This window comes from Ursus americanus, chromosome 20, assembly GCF_024610735.1.
Source record: "Ursus americanus isolate L20-20 chromosome 20, mUrsAme1.1.p, whole genome shotgun sequence".
Classification (NCBI taxonomy): Eukaryota; Metazoa; Chordata; class Mammalia; order Carnivora; family Ursidae; genus Ursus; species Ursus americanus.
The window spans coordinates 35,013,504-35,027,895 of NC_142146.1; the positions used below are offsets into that span (position 1 = coordinate 35,013,504).

The window sequence follows — 14,392 nt, forward strand, 5'->3', positions numbered from 1 at the left end:
TAAATAGGTTTAGAGGAAAATAATAATCAGGAAGGGACCAATATTAAGGATGTCAAAAAGAAACAAGATTTAGAAACAAATTGAGGGTTTCAGAGGAGAGGGGGTTTGGGGAATGGGGTAACCATATAATGGGTATTAAGGAGGGCACATGTAGTGATAAGCACTGAGTGTTATAGGCAACTAATGAATCGTTGAACACTACATCAAAAATCAATGCTGTACTATATGCTGGCTAATTGACCATAATAAAAAAAAAAAAAAGAAGTGTAACATAAAAAAAAAAAAGAAACAGGATTTAAAATTCAGATTCTTAAGTGATCAGTGATAATTCAGGATTTCAGATGGTTTGATCAACTTAGGCAATCATGCAATATGGAAGACAGTAAACTCAGAATAACTCCCTAACCAGGATTTATTATTAAGAAATAATATATACCCCAAGATTTATACAAAGGAATATAAATCTTGGACACGCTCTTGTCTTCAATGAAATATCACTGGCCTGGTTTTCCTTTATTCCCTAGCTTCAATCCTTCAATGTTCCTTGAAAGCTCATTATCAATAGCACCATCGTTATTAATACACTTTTTATTACGTTCCGTGAGAAACCCCATCCCCATCTAATCTGCCTATAACTAAGACATACCATTTTCAGAAGAGAATGCCTTGTCTAAGCACATGTTCACCTGCCCATAGTGTCAAGTTTATTGAGACTTAGATAACCTCAAGGGAGAAGGGGACCCAGCTTCTCACATCATAACTCCCAGTAACCAGTGATCATCTGCTTCAGCCCCAACCTGGAAGACAGGTATTTGCTGTAGAGCCAAGTGATGTGGTTCCCTATTCCACCTGTATCTGTCCATTAGCCATAAAACCAGAATAATTCAGTTTTGCAAGGTTGCAAGTGTAAGAGCAATATACAAGAATCAACTCTATTTCTCCTAAGTTATTCTGTGAAGCCAACATTACCCCGATATCAAGCCAGACAACACAAGAGAACCACAAACCAATATCCCTTATAAACACTAATGCAAATAACCCCCAACAAAATACTAGCAAACCAAATTCAGCAGCATATTAAAAGGACTGTACACCAGGACCAAGTGAGATTTATTCCTGGAATGCAAGAATGACTCAACATATGAAAAATCAGGGGTGCCTGGGTGGCTTAGATGGTTAAGCATTTGCCTTTGGCTCAGATCATTATCTCCAGGTCCTGGGATCGAGCCCCACATTGGGCTCCCAGCTCAGCAGGAAGTCTGCTTCTCCCTCTCCCTCTCCCCCTGCTCAATCTCTCTCTCCCTCTCTCTCTCAAATGAATAAAAAAAAATCTTTAAAAAAATATGAAAATTCAATATAACACATCACATCAACAGAATGGAGAAAAAAAAATATGATCATCTCAATTGATTCAGAAAAAGCATTTGACAAAGTTCAATACCTTTCATGATAAAAACAATCAACAAACTAGGAATAAAAAGAAACAATCTAAACGTAATAAAACCATTTATGAAAAACCCACAGTGAACCTCATACTCAATAGTGAAAGACTGAAAACTTTTCCTCTAAGATCAGAAACAAGGTAAAGATGCCTGCATTTGCCACACAGTACTGGAGTCCTAGTCAGAGTAATCAGCCAAGAAAGAGAAATAAAAGGCATCCATTTTGGAAAGAAGTAAAATTATGTTTGCAGATGATATGATCTTATGTGCAGAAAACCTAAAGTGTCCACACACACACACACACACACACCCCGTTAGAACTAATAAATGAATTCAGCAAAGTAGCAGGATATGAAGTCAACACAGAAAAATCAATTGCATTGATTTTAGTGCATTGCACTAACAATGAACAATCCAAAAGTGAAATTAAAAAAACAATTCCAGGGGCGCCTGGGTGGCTCAGCCGTTAAGCATCTGCCTTCAGCTCAGCTCATGATCCCAGGGTCCTGGGATCGAGCCCCACATCAGGCTCTCTGCTAGGCGGGAAGCCTGTTTCTCCCTCTCATACTCTCTTTGCTTGTGTTCCCTTTCTTGCTGTCTCTGTCAAATAAATAAATAAAATCTTTAAAACAAACAAACAAACAAAAAAACACAATTCCAGGGACGCCTGAGTGGCTCAGTCAGTTAGGTGTCTAACTCTTGATTTCAGCTCAGGTCATGATCTCAAGGTTCTGGGATTGAACCCCATGTTGGGCTTCACGCTCAGTGGGGAGTCTGCTTGAGATTCTCTCTCTCCCTCTGTCCCTACTTACCTCATTCTCTCTCTCAAAATAAATAAATCTTAAAAAAATGAAAACAATTTCATTTACAATAGCATCAAAAAGAATAAAATAGAAATAAACCAAGAAGTCAAAAGATTTATACTCTGAAAACTACAAAAGGCTGCTGAAGGAAAGTAAAGAAGACACAAATGAATGGAAAGACATTCTGTGTTCACAGACTGGAAGACTTAATATTGTTAAGAGGTCAATACTACCTGAAGTGACCTACAGATTCTATGCGACCCATATCAAAATCCCAATGACATTTTTTTTGCAGAAACAGAAAAATCGGTCCTAAAGTTCATATGGACTCTCAAGCACAACCAAAACAAGCTTGAAAAGGAACAAAGTTAAAGCTCTCACACTTCCTGACTTCAAGGCTTAACTACAAAACTACAGTAATCAAAACAGCATGATACTGGCATAAAGACAGGTGTATATACTAATGGAGTAGAACAGAGAGCCCAAAAATAATCCTGTGGATATATGATCACATTATTTTCATCAAGGGTACCAAGATCATTCAATGGGAAAAGAATAGGCTTTGTTCAACAAATAATGTTGGGAAAACCAGATCTCTACATGCAAAAGAATTAAGTTGGACCCTTATCTAACACCATATACAAAAAAATTAAAACAGATCAAAGATCTAAATATATGAAATAAAACTTTAAAACTCTTAGAAGAAAACATAGGAAAAAAGCTTCATGACACTGGATTTGGCAATCATTTCTTGAAAAGGACACAAAAAGCACAAGCAAGAGAAAAAAAAATAGATAAATTGGACTTCATCCAAATTTAAAACATTTGTGCATCAAAGGACACTATCAACAGAGTTAAATGACAACCCACAGTATGAGAAAATATTTTCAAATAATATATATGATAAGGAGTCAGTATCCAGAATAAGTACAACAACAAAATCTAATTAAAAAACAAGGAAAGGACTTGAATAGACATTTCTCTAAAGAACATACAAAATGACCAATAACCACCTGAAAAGAACACTCAATGTCACTGACCATTAGGAAGACACAAATCGAAACCAGAATGAGATACCTCTTCACACCCGTTAGGATGGTTACTATTGAAAACACAACAAAATTAAAAATCACAAGTGTGGGTAAGGATGTGGAGAAACTGAAACTTTAGTGCACTGCTAGTAGAAATGTAAAATTGTGCAGCAAATCCTGAGAATATACTGCATTTCCTCAAAAAATTAACCATAAAATTACCATATGACCAAAAAATTCCACTTCTGGTTATATACCCAAAAGAACTAAAAGCAGGGACTTGAATAGCTATTTGTATACCCATGTTCATAGCAGTATGATTCACAATAGCCAAAGGTGAAAACAATCCAAGTGTCATCGGTGGATGAATGGATAACCAAAATGTGGTATATATACACAAAAGAATGTTATCTGGCTTTAAAAAGAAAGGAAATTCCAACACATGCTACAACATGGATAAATTTTGACATTTTGCTAAAATGAAATAAATCAGTCACAAAAGGACAAATATTGTATGATTCCACTTATATGAGGTATCTATAGTAGTCAAATAACAAGACAGAAAGTAGAATGATGGTTGCCAAGAGTTGCAGGGAGCAAAGAATGAAGAGTTACTATTTAATGAGGATGGAGCTTCAGTTTGGGAAGATGAAAAAAGTTCTGTAGATGGATGGTGAGGACAGATGCACGACAACATGAATGTACGTAATACCACCGAAGCGTATACTTTTAAATGGTAAAGTTTATGTATAATTTACAACAACAAAAAAGGGGGAAAAAATCAATTTCTCTGTATATACTAGCAATGAACAGTAAGAAATTAAACACAAAACTGGAGCATCTGGCTGGCTCAGTTGGAAGAGCATGTGACTCTTGATCTAGGGGTTGTGAGTTTGAGCCCCACACTGGGTGTAGAGATAAATAAAATCTTTAGGGTGCCTGGGTGGCTCAGTTGGTTTAATGTCTGCCCTCGGCTCAGATCATGATCCCAGGGTCCTGGGATAGAGCCCCACACTGGGCTCCATGCTCAGCGGGGAGCCTGCTTCTCCCTCTCCCTCTGCCACTCCCCCTGCTTGTGCTCTCTCACTCTCCCTCTCTCTCTCGAATAAATAAAATATTTGAAAAAAAAATCTTAAAAAAAAAAGAAATTAAATAGAAATTACAATCATTTACAATACCATTAAAATATTGAATACTTAGAGATAAATCTGATAAAGCATGTGAAAGACCAGTGTACCCCAAATTACAAAACACTAATAGGGGGCACCTGGGTGGCTCAGTCTGTTAAGCGCCCAACTCTTGATCTCAGCCCAGGTCTTGATCTCAGGGTCCTGAGTTCAAGCCCTGCATAGGGCTTAAAAAACAACAATAACAAAACAAAACAAAACAAAAAACCATTGCTGAGAGAAATTAGCACCTCTACAGCTCCTGATGGCTGCTTTCTCACAACAGTACGTTGATGTGTTAAATGGTCTTGTGTTTCCACATACCCCGTATCTGAAAGGTAAAAATCAAATGCACATAGAAATATTTCCAAAATCGCCCTCCTTTTAGAGAGACTTTATAATTTTATAATGTTCCATTGATGAGGAAAACTACCTAACAAAGCCAACCTAAAAACAAAATATCCTAATGGTTGAGGATTTCGTTGACTGATAAGTAATAAAAACAGATTTGGCTATCTTCTCTGGAGTTACGATCAACACCAGCAGCTCTAGCACTGCGTACCCCAAGCTGGCAGCCTAAATAAGGACAGAACACCAAACTGCCTCTGTCTTCACACCAGAACTCCCTATGGTCTCTGGGTGATTCTGACCCCCTGGACTTTATATTAACTCATCTGATCCTTCTAATGCTACCAGCATAAACTGAACGGACATCTAGACCCAACCCGATGCGTACTGGTTCCTTTTAGGCAGCCTAAATCCCTGTGTGCCGTAGGTAAATACAGCGTTGTGCCAACAAAACCACTTTAAGGATCTGATGTCCATAAAGATATAATATTTGTAAGGATCTGTAATAACTCAGACAACTAAACATTGATTATCACTAAAAAGATTTTTCTTCTAATTATAACAAAATCCCATGTTTTAAAATAAGTTTCTTAAGATTAGGAAATGAAGCATTCAGTGTTACAATTTGTTATTTATATAAAAAGAAAAGTAACCAAACGACTTATAATCACGAAGGATATTCCATAAAAATGTTATCTAAATTTAATTCAACAACTCAAATATTTGAGCATTGACTATTAATAATAAAACAGCCTCTCTTAGCCTAAACAAATCAGACAAAAATATTTGCCTTCATGGAGCTTACATTCTAACACAGTGAGATATATAAGCAAAACAAAGTATATAGTATGTTAGCATGTTGGATGACAGTAAGAACTATAGATAAAATTTAAATCGGGGAAGGCAGTATGATGTGTGGGGGATGGAACTGGTAACCGTAAATAAAGTACTCAAGAAAGGAATCCCTGAGAGATGGTGACACCCAAGAAAGGAGAGAACAAGTCATACAGCTAACTGGGAAAAAGTATGCAGGGCAAAGGAAAAAGAAAGAACAAAATGTACAAAGGCCCTGAGGTGAGAATGTTCGAGGAAAATGTTCAAGAAAGAGCAAGAACATGGGGGGCTGGGTGACTTAGTTGGTTAACTGTCTGACTATTGATTTCAGCTCAGGTCATAATCTCAAGGTTGTGAGATCAAGCCCTGCCTCGGGCTCCGTGCTGAGCTTGGAGCCTGCTTAAGATTCTCTCTTTCCTTCTCCCTCGGCCCCTCCCCCACCTGTTCATGCTCTCCGGCATGTGCGCTCTCTCCCTCTCCCTCGTTAAAGAAAACAAAAACAAAAAAACAAAAACGTCAGTGTGACTGTAGTAGAATAAGCAAGAAGTAAACTGGATGAAATTAGAAGGTAACAGGAAGCCAAATCATGTAGGACCCTAGACGCCATAGTAAGACTTTTTGATTTTCCTCTAAAGAGGGAAGGAAAGCCATTTGAGGTTTCTGAGCAACTATGTTGAAAGCATACCGAAAAAGGCAAGGGTGGAAACAGGGAGACCAACAGACAGGCAGGACAGAAATGAAGGTGACTTGGACCGGAGTGAAGACTAAAAGAAAAAGTTTTGGGAAGAAATTCAGGAACTCCATTTTACATGTAAAGTTCAAGATGCCTATTAGACATTCAGTTGCGGTATCAAGTAGGCTACAAGGTATCAGTCTGGAATTAAGGGAAGATGAGTGGGCTACAGATTTAAAATTATGAATGAATTTATGTTATGCATTAGACTGAATATCACCAAGGGAGTCAGAATATATAGGAAAGAGAAAAGTCTAAGGAATAAATACTGAGGAATCCCAGCACTAATTGGATAGGAAGACAAGAAGAACCAGCAAAGGAATAAAAGAATGAGCAGTGGAGTTAGAGGAAAACCAGAGGAGAGGATATTCTGGAAACCAAAGAAAGAATTTTAAGAAGGCAACAGTGATATCAATAAGATAAAGATGACTGAATAACAAAGAAGTCACCTGTGACCTTAATGAGCTGTTTTAGTACTATCATCTATGAAAACACATAATCAATACCTGTAAAGCTTTCTGCTCCTTTTGAAGATCTTTTATTTTATTCTGTTGCTGGCAAACCCTATTTAGGGATTCATCCTCCAATTCACCAATTTTGGACTTCACACTCTCCATAATTTGTTCCAAGTCATTAGCTCGTTGTTCATGATCGGCTGCTCGGCTTTGTTCTAACTGAAGTTCATTTCTAATAACAGACATGCAATTGCTTCCCTTAGTAATGAAAGCAAATCACATCAACAAACATGCCCATCTAACAACATAATGAATTTCTAAAATTTCTTTGCATTCTTAAAATTTCCATCATATAACACAAACCAATAGGAGAAATATAGGGCACCATCACATACCTAAGCTAAGCTATTACTAAAAGATTTACCTATTAAAAATATTTTTTAGGGGCGCCTGGGTGGCGCAGTCGTTAAGCGTCTGCCTTCAGCTCCGGGCGTGATCCCAGCGTTATGGGATCGAGCCCCACATCTGGCTCCTCCGCTAGGAGCCTGCTTCTTCCTCTCCCACTCCCCCTGCTTGTGTTCCCTCTCTCGCTGTCTCTCTCTCTTCAAATAAATAAAAAATAAAATCTTAAAAAATTTTTTTAAACTTAATATTTAATCAAAATAGAAAAATTTTTTAAAATTTTTTAAAATTTTTAAAAATTAAGATTAAAAATCAAAGATTCTTTTCAAGGCAATTATTTTTAGAATGCATATCACTTGTACATAAACTATTCAAAAGAGAATTCTTTCTATTTTCTTACTTAAGCTGCTGATTAGTTTCTATGAGCTCCTGGATCACGTTCTGTTGACGTGTTGTTTCTTCCACCAATGTTTTCAAATTCTGCCTCATCCTTTGTGATGACTGTCTATCAAAAACGATGAGATCTACATTTTGGGGATATAATACAGATAGTAAAAATAAAGGCAAAAAAATTTTAAGGTAAAAAGTTTTTAAAGGAAAAAGAAAGTTTTTACCACAATGAGAAAGAATAGGATCTAGCAAGAATAGGATCTGACTACCTTTAAGATCAGTTCTTTTGACTAGAGATAAAGGTTTTAAGCCATGCATCATCAACAGGACATTTATGCTTTCCCATTCTGCTTCTTCCTGCTGTAATTATAAGAAGTGAGAAAAGGATCAACTTTAACATATAAAGTGAAGAAACACACTCTTGAAATAATTTCCTTGTTTTCAGAATAATGGAACTTTTTCTCCTAAGTTTTTCAATATGAATTTTTATGCACATACAATGATTAAAATTAAAACAAATTTCTAACAAAATTAGCAGACCAAAAAAAATGCAAATAAGTACAAATAATTACATTATATAATTCCATACTCATACATATGGTCTTAATGGATAAATTAAAACAAAAACACCAACCAAAAACACCTTGTAATTTCATGAACCAAACAGACCTTAGTTTTTTTTGTTTAACTGAATCATACCAGGCCCTACTCAAAAGAAACAGTTGCGGGGTGCCTGGGTGGCTCAGTCAGTTTAGCATTTGACTTCAGGTCAGGTCATGGTCTCAGAATCATGGCTCAAGCCCCGCATCTGGCTCTGCCCTCATGGTGGAGTCTGCTTCTCTCTCTCCCTGTGACCCTACTCCTGCGCATGCGCGCAGTCTCGTTCTCTTTCTCAAATAAATAAAATCTTAAAAAAAAAAAAAAAAGTCTGACCAAGGTTTAAAAAAAAAAAAAAAACAGCTGCATATTAGGTCATATTAACTGAACAGTAAATTAAATGCAAGTCACTCAGAAACAAGTATCATTTAATGAGTAGGGTCACACGCACAAAAAAATCAAAACATCTGAATGGTCAAGGCCAATAACACAGATAGACCTTATCCATTATACAAGGGACTAAGTGTAAAAAGGAGTCTGTCCATCTAGGTAAATGATTCTAGTAGAATCACTCTGAAAGATACTTCCAAGTTCTGAATCCCTGATTCTAAATACATACTTACACCATAAACCTGAGAAGGTAACCCTAACTCTCTAGATGAAGTAAATAAAAACATAATAATGGGAAGAAAAATGTAAATACAATATTGTACATACAATATAGATAAGAAAAAGATGATTTTTTTAAATTATACATTTAAATCCATAATAGTTTATAAGTCTTTTAATGATCAATTTGAAATCACTGTGTGAAGTGACTTACTTTTTAAGTTATTAAAGTATATTTGAAAAGGTAATTTGAGTGAATTTTCAATCAATGTTTAAGTGCTTGAAAAATAAAATTCATACAATAGTTTTCATTAGTGGTATAGTATTAAATATTTTAACAGCTTTAAGATTAATAATTAAGGCAATAGACAACGTACATATAAAAGTATTACTCTCCATATCCAAATGCCCCTAAACATTAAAGAACCTCTCAAGACAAAGAAAGAACAAATTACCCTTAGGACTATGATAACACTATTACTAACAGCACCAAATCTTTCCTTTTAACTGCTTTCTTCACCTTCTTTATCCTTTTCACACTTCTCCTCCCTCCTACACTCTTTTCCCTTATATATGTTGGAGGTCTTATGGTCACAAATATTCATGACTCAGAATTAAAATTACTGAAGATATCTGGTTTAGGAGCCAAATGTGTGGGCATCTCAGTGGATGTCTACTATGACTCATAAAAATCAAGTACTCTGTAAATAATGCCACACACTTTGAATGATCAAATGATATACTGTTCTCTGATACCTCTTGTAAGAGAAAGAATAATGTAACTGTTTGAAAATTCTGAAAACAGCTAATAATGGTATTTTCTAAAGGATGTGCTATACAACACTAATGAAATGTTCATGAGACTAATGTTAAATAAATAGGAAATACTGTATGCTAAAGCCTCTTGATGTATTAATAGTATTGTGAAGTCTCAGAATAATGAAATCGTTAATCTTTAACGCAACATTTCCAAAATTATTTTACTAAAGAATCCCTTTAAGATTTTTCACATATGTAGATGTAGTATTCTTTGGCACATACTTCAAGAAACACTGGCTTCAAATATTTTAAGTTTACCTGTTTTTCAGTCATGAGTGTGTTTGATGATTTACTGGACTCCTAGGCTTTAGGGGCTGCTGGAGATATAGTATCTTTTGTAAAATCAGAAGAAGTAGATTGGCAAGAAAAAATATTCACGTTGCCTAAATGAAAAAAGAAAAAGTGCAATAGGTGTTAAAGCACATTATATTTAAAAGAACCTATAACTCTTTTTTTAATTATGTTAGTCACCATACAGTACATCCCTAGTTTTTGATGTAAAGTTCCATGATTCATTACTTGCGTATAACACCCAGTGCACCATGCAATACGTGCCCTCCTTAATACCCATCACCAGCCTATCCCATTCCTCCACCCCCCTCCCCTCTGAAGCCCTCAGTTTGTTTCTCAGAGTCCATAGTCTCTCATGGTTCATTCCCCCTTCTGTTTACCCCCCCTTTCTTCTCCTACCGATCTTCCTACTTCTTATGTTCCATAAATGAGTGAAACCATATGATAATTAACTCTTAAGCAATTTAAGCCATTCTTGTGTCAAAACTTGTATGATTCCTTAGAAAGCTGATTTTAAGAATGATCAGAATAAACCCTATCTTATAATGTTCTCCTCTAGAAACAAAACATTATGAGTTTTACACACACACACACACACACACACACACACACACAGAACTATTTGTTTTAACTAGATAATGTACAAAGCACATGCTGCTAATAAATAAACCATTCTCTTTTGGAAGTTGTTTCCTGAAAAACTAAAAAAATTGTACCTGACCCAAAGTTACAGGCCAATCTAACAATTCACTGGACTAAATCCAAGGGTAAATGCAGTGCCACTTTCTTAGGTAGTCTTTATTTCTAAGTAGATCAGAAGCAAGCAACAAAGGATTCTGTGTGACTGGCAGACACAAAAGTTTATATTCAGTCTATCATACCATCACTTCTTGTTATCCAAGACTCTATCAGCCTATAGGAAAAATTTCTTGGATTGTTTGACATGTAGGTATAATTCCTCCTCTGAAGAGGCACAATCACACACATTCATTAGCATCATGAAATTTAAGATCTTAAGCGGACTTTGGATATCGTTTAATCCAAAATCTCTACATGTTCATAGCTGGCAGAGAAGCATACGGGAGAGTTGTACCAGTACAACAGGTACTGTAACCATCTGAGACCCAGAGAGGTGAAATGATCTTCTCAGGATTAGTAAGAAAAGTAGGCTTTCTGGCTGCCAAGTCAGTACTTCTTCCAAAGCATCCTTCTACTCTTTAATGCTGCTTCAGATTGCGAAATCCAACTAAACGATTTACCAGTCACCCTTAAGTCTGGTCTACTGGTGTTGCCTTTCCACTTTACTTTCAGATAAACCTAATAACATGTTACAAATTCTCAGATTCTGCCACTTTCATGCTTGATATCATACTCTCTTCCTTTTAAGTTTTGGTCTTTTTCAACAACTCAATCACCACAACGTTAATCCCTCCTGCTTTTACAAATCTTTCAGCTAGTTTTAACTTTTCATTAGAGAAATTTTCAGAAATACACAAAAATAGAGAAAGAGTATAATAAATCCATGAATGAAAGCCAAAAGTCTTCCATTCTTTTTCCACACACTTATTTCAGTATATACCTCTAACAAATACAAATTCTTTTTAAACACAATTTCAATACCATTATCACACCAAAAAAAATAATAATTTCTTACTATCACTTAATACCTAGCCCAGGTTCAATTTTCCCCAAAATGTCTTAAAAATGTCTTTTTATTTTTTTTTCCAAATCAGGATCCAAACAATGTCCACATGTGGTACTCTAAAGTTTCTTTTAATCTATAGCAGTCCCATCCCCCCTTTCTTTGTAAAAAAAAAAAAAAAAAAGGCCATCTGTCTTGCAGAACTCGCCCTATTTCAGCTTTGGATTACTGTACTCTTGTCTTCTAACCTATTTCTCCATTCCCTATATTTCTTGTAAACTGGTTACATCTAGAGGCTTTATCAGATTCAGGTTCAGTATTTTCTGGCAAGAATACTTTAGAGGTGGTGCTATGTTCATCCTAGTGTATCACCATCAAGAGTCGGCCAGAATTTTAAAGTGGGAAGAATACATTCTTTGTAGACCAGACATATGTAGACCACCACATAAAGGCAGTAGATATCAATGTAAGATACTCCCCAAGAGTGGAGCCACATATTCTGACTATCTCCCTAACTACCACACTGGACCTCTTTCAAATGGTCAAAATGTCATCTCTCCAGATTCAAGGCCTGGCATTCTTACCCTATTCTTCACTTAGTTAACTCATACTTGACCTTCAGATCCTGGCTCAGATTTCTTTCTTCAGGAAAAGCTCCCCTAATCCCATGACCAGATCAGGTCCTCTTGGTATATGTTCTTGTAGCACTATAAAGAGTAAAGTATAGAGGTTTAGCATTCAGAGTCAGATGGCCTAAGTGACTACTAGCTTAACTATTTATTAAACTATATGACATTGACAAACTCATTAACTTCTTTGAGCATTGATTTTATCATCTGTAAAAGAGAGAACACTGTAATACTTACACCTCATGGGTTAAATTAAGTCAGACAACACTTGGAAAGTACTTAGAATGAGATACCTGGCAATAGAAACTTATAGATAAGTGGCAGTTGTTATATAAAAAGTATGCTAAATAAAATGGGTCTTACCTAATTATACCATCATATATTAGCTTAGATGTTTTCTACAAATTACTCAGAAAATTATCTCATACATTTGTTTTACATAAATATGTCTAGGTAAGATTAAATTCCATGAGATAAGTAGTCCACTTTTGGTAACGGTGGAGTAGACAGCTCTGTCTCCAAAGGCAACGAAGAAAGCTGAATAAAGTACATAAAATCCAGGGTGCCTGGCTGGCTCATATGGTAGAGCATGCAGCTCTTTATCTCAGGGTCATGAGTTTGAGCCCCATGTTGGGGGTAGAGGTTACTTAAAATAAAAAAAAAAATAAAAAATAAAAGACATTAAATTCTTTTTCTTACAAGCATTAAAGAACTAACACAATAACGAGGAATTATCAGGCCAAAAATCGAGAAGATGAGAACCCACTTTTTCCCTAAAGGCATTTGGCAATCCAGAGATAGAGCTGTGAAAATCCCACACCCCCTCTCCCCCCCACTTAAAATTGTTACCTGTAAGGACTACAATGCTCAGGATAAGGGTTAACTAGAAGTAAACTATCTGTCCCATGAACTGAAACCTGGTTTCCTCTCCTCTGAGTCATTCCAATATCTCAAGAAAGTCCCAAATTAAAAGTGCTTTCATGGGGCACCTGGTGACTTAGTTGGTTAAGCATCTGCCTTCGGCTCAGGTCGTGATCTCAGGGTCCCTGGATCAAACCCCACTTTGGGCTCCCTGCTCAGTGGGGAGTCTGCTTCTCCCTCTCTCTGCCCCTCCCCCACCCTGCTCATGCTTGCTCTCTAATAAGTAAAATCTTAAAAAAAAAAAAAAAAAAAAAGTGCTTCCATGTGCCTGGCAGAAGCAAATGATATCTTCTCTGGAAAAAGGCGTTAAATTATCCCCACCAAAAAATGTTTCAAATACAACATCCAGCAAACAGTCAAAGATAACCAAGGAATACAGGAAACATAAGAGACATAAAGAGACAGAAACAACAGTCAAAAGAAACCAACCAAGAAAGAAGGACTTCTTTCTTTTTTTTAAGATTTTATTTATTTATTTGACAGAGACAGCCAGCGAGAGAGGGAACACAAGCAGGGGGAGTGGGAGAGGAAGAAGCAGGCTCCTAACAGAGGAGCCCGATGTGGGGCTCGATGTGGGGCTTGATCCCAGAACACTGGGATCACGCCTTGAGCCGAAGGCAGACGCTTAACCACTGTGCCACCCAGGCGCCCCAGAAAGAAGGACTTCTGATACTGTATTATTAGCAGAGACAATAAAACAATTATGTTAACAATGTTCAAAGAAATAAAAATCAAAGCTTGAAACTTTTGGCAGAGAACTGTAAACTGTAAACAAAACAGATTTGAAAAAGAATAAACTAAAAATTTAGGACAAAAAATTACAATTGCTGAAAGTAAGATCTCAAATCACAGGCTTAATAGAAAGCAGAAAAGAAAATTAAATGAACAAATGAAGGGAAGGTAAAACAGACTCCATCTTTTTAGTTCTCTATGCTACATTCAGGAAAACACAGCACACATTCTACTTCAAATGAAGAGGATACATGCATAATTGGCCTCCAAGAAATAGAGAAAAAAATGGAGAAGGAGGATGTGAAGATATAATGGCTAAGAAGTTTTGAGAGCCAATAAAAGACATAAATCCACCAATTCTAGAAGCCCAGCAAACTGCAAACAAAATAGAGAAAAAAAAAAAAAATCACACCTAGGCACATCATATTAAAGTACAGAGAAACAAAGACAGAAAACCTTAAAAGCAATTACAGAAAAAAGGATTATCTTCAAAGGAGAGACAGCTGAATGCCAGCTAAATTCTTAGCAGTAATAATGGAAACTGATAG

At 36.3% G+C, this 14,392-nt stretch overlaps 1 protein-coding gene across 11 annotated transcripts in view; it reads right to left on the reverse strand.

The window, feature by feature from the left end:
• CEP70 (centrosomal protein 70) overlaps nucleotides 1-14,392 on the reverse strand; it is a 90,666-nt gene that overhangs the window by 47,117 nt on the left and 29,157 nt on the right. For 8 of the 11 annotated variants that reach the window (XM_087870224.1, XM_087870226.1, XM_045791856.2 and 5 more), the window contains 5 exons: nucleotides 12,147-12,269; nucleotides 9,888-10,012; nucleotides 7,874-7,964; nucleotides 7,615-7,738; nucleotides 6,864-7,044 (listed from right to left, as the gene is read on the reverse strand). In XM_087870224.1, coding sequence (XP_087726350.1) covers nucleotides 6,864-7,044; nucleotides 7,615-7,738; nucleotides 7,874-7,964; nucleotides 9,888-9,902 — 411 coding nt within the window. In that variant the 5' untranslated portion in view covers nucleotides 9,903-10,012; nucleotides 12,147-12,269. The remainder of the gene's footprint in view (nucleotides 1-6,863; nucleotides 7,045-7,614; nucleotides 7,739-7,873; nucleotides 7,965-9,887; nucleotides 10,013-12,146; nucleotides 12,270-14,392) is intronic. The other 3 variants (XM_087870229.1, XM_087870230.1, XM_087870228.1) reach the window with 2 other exon arrangements.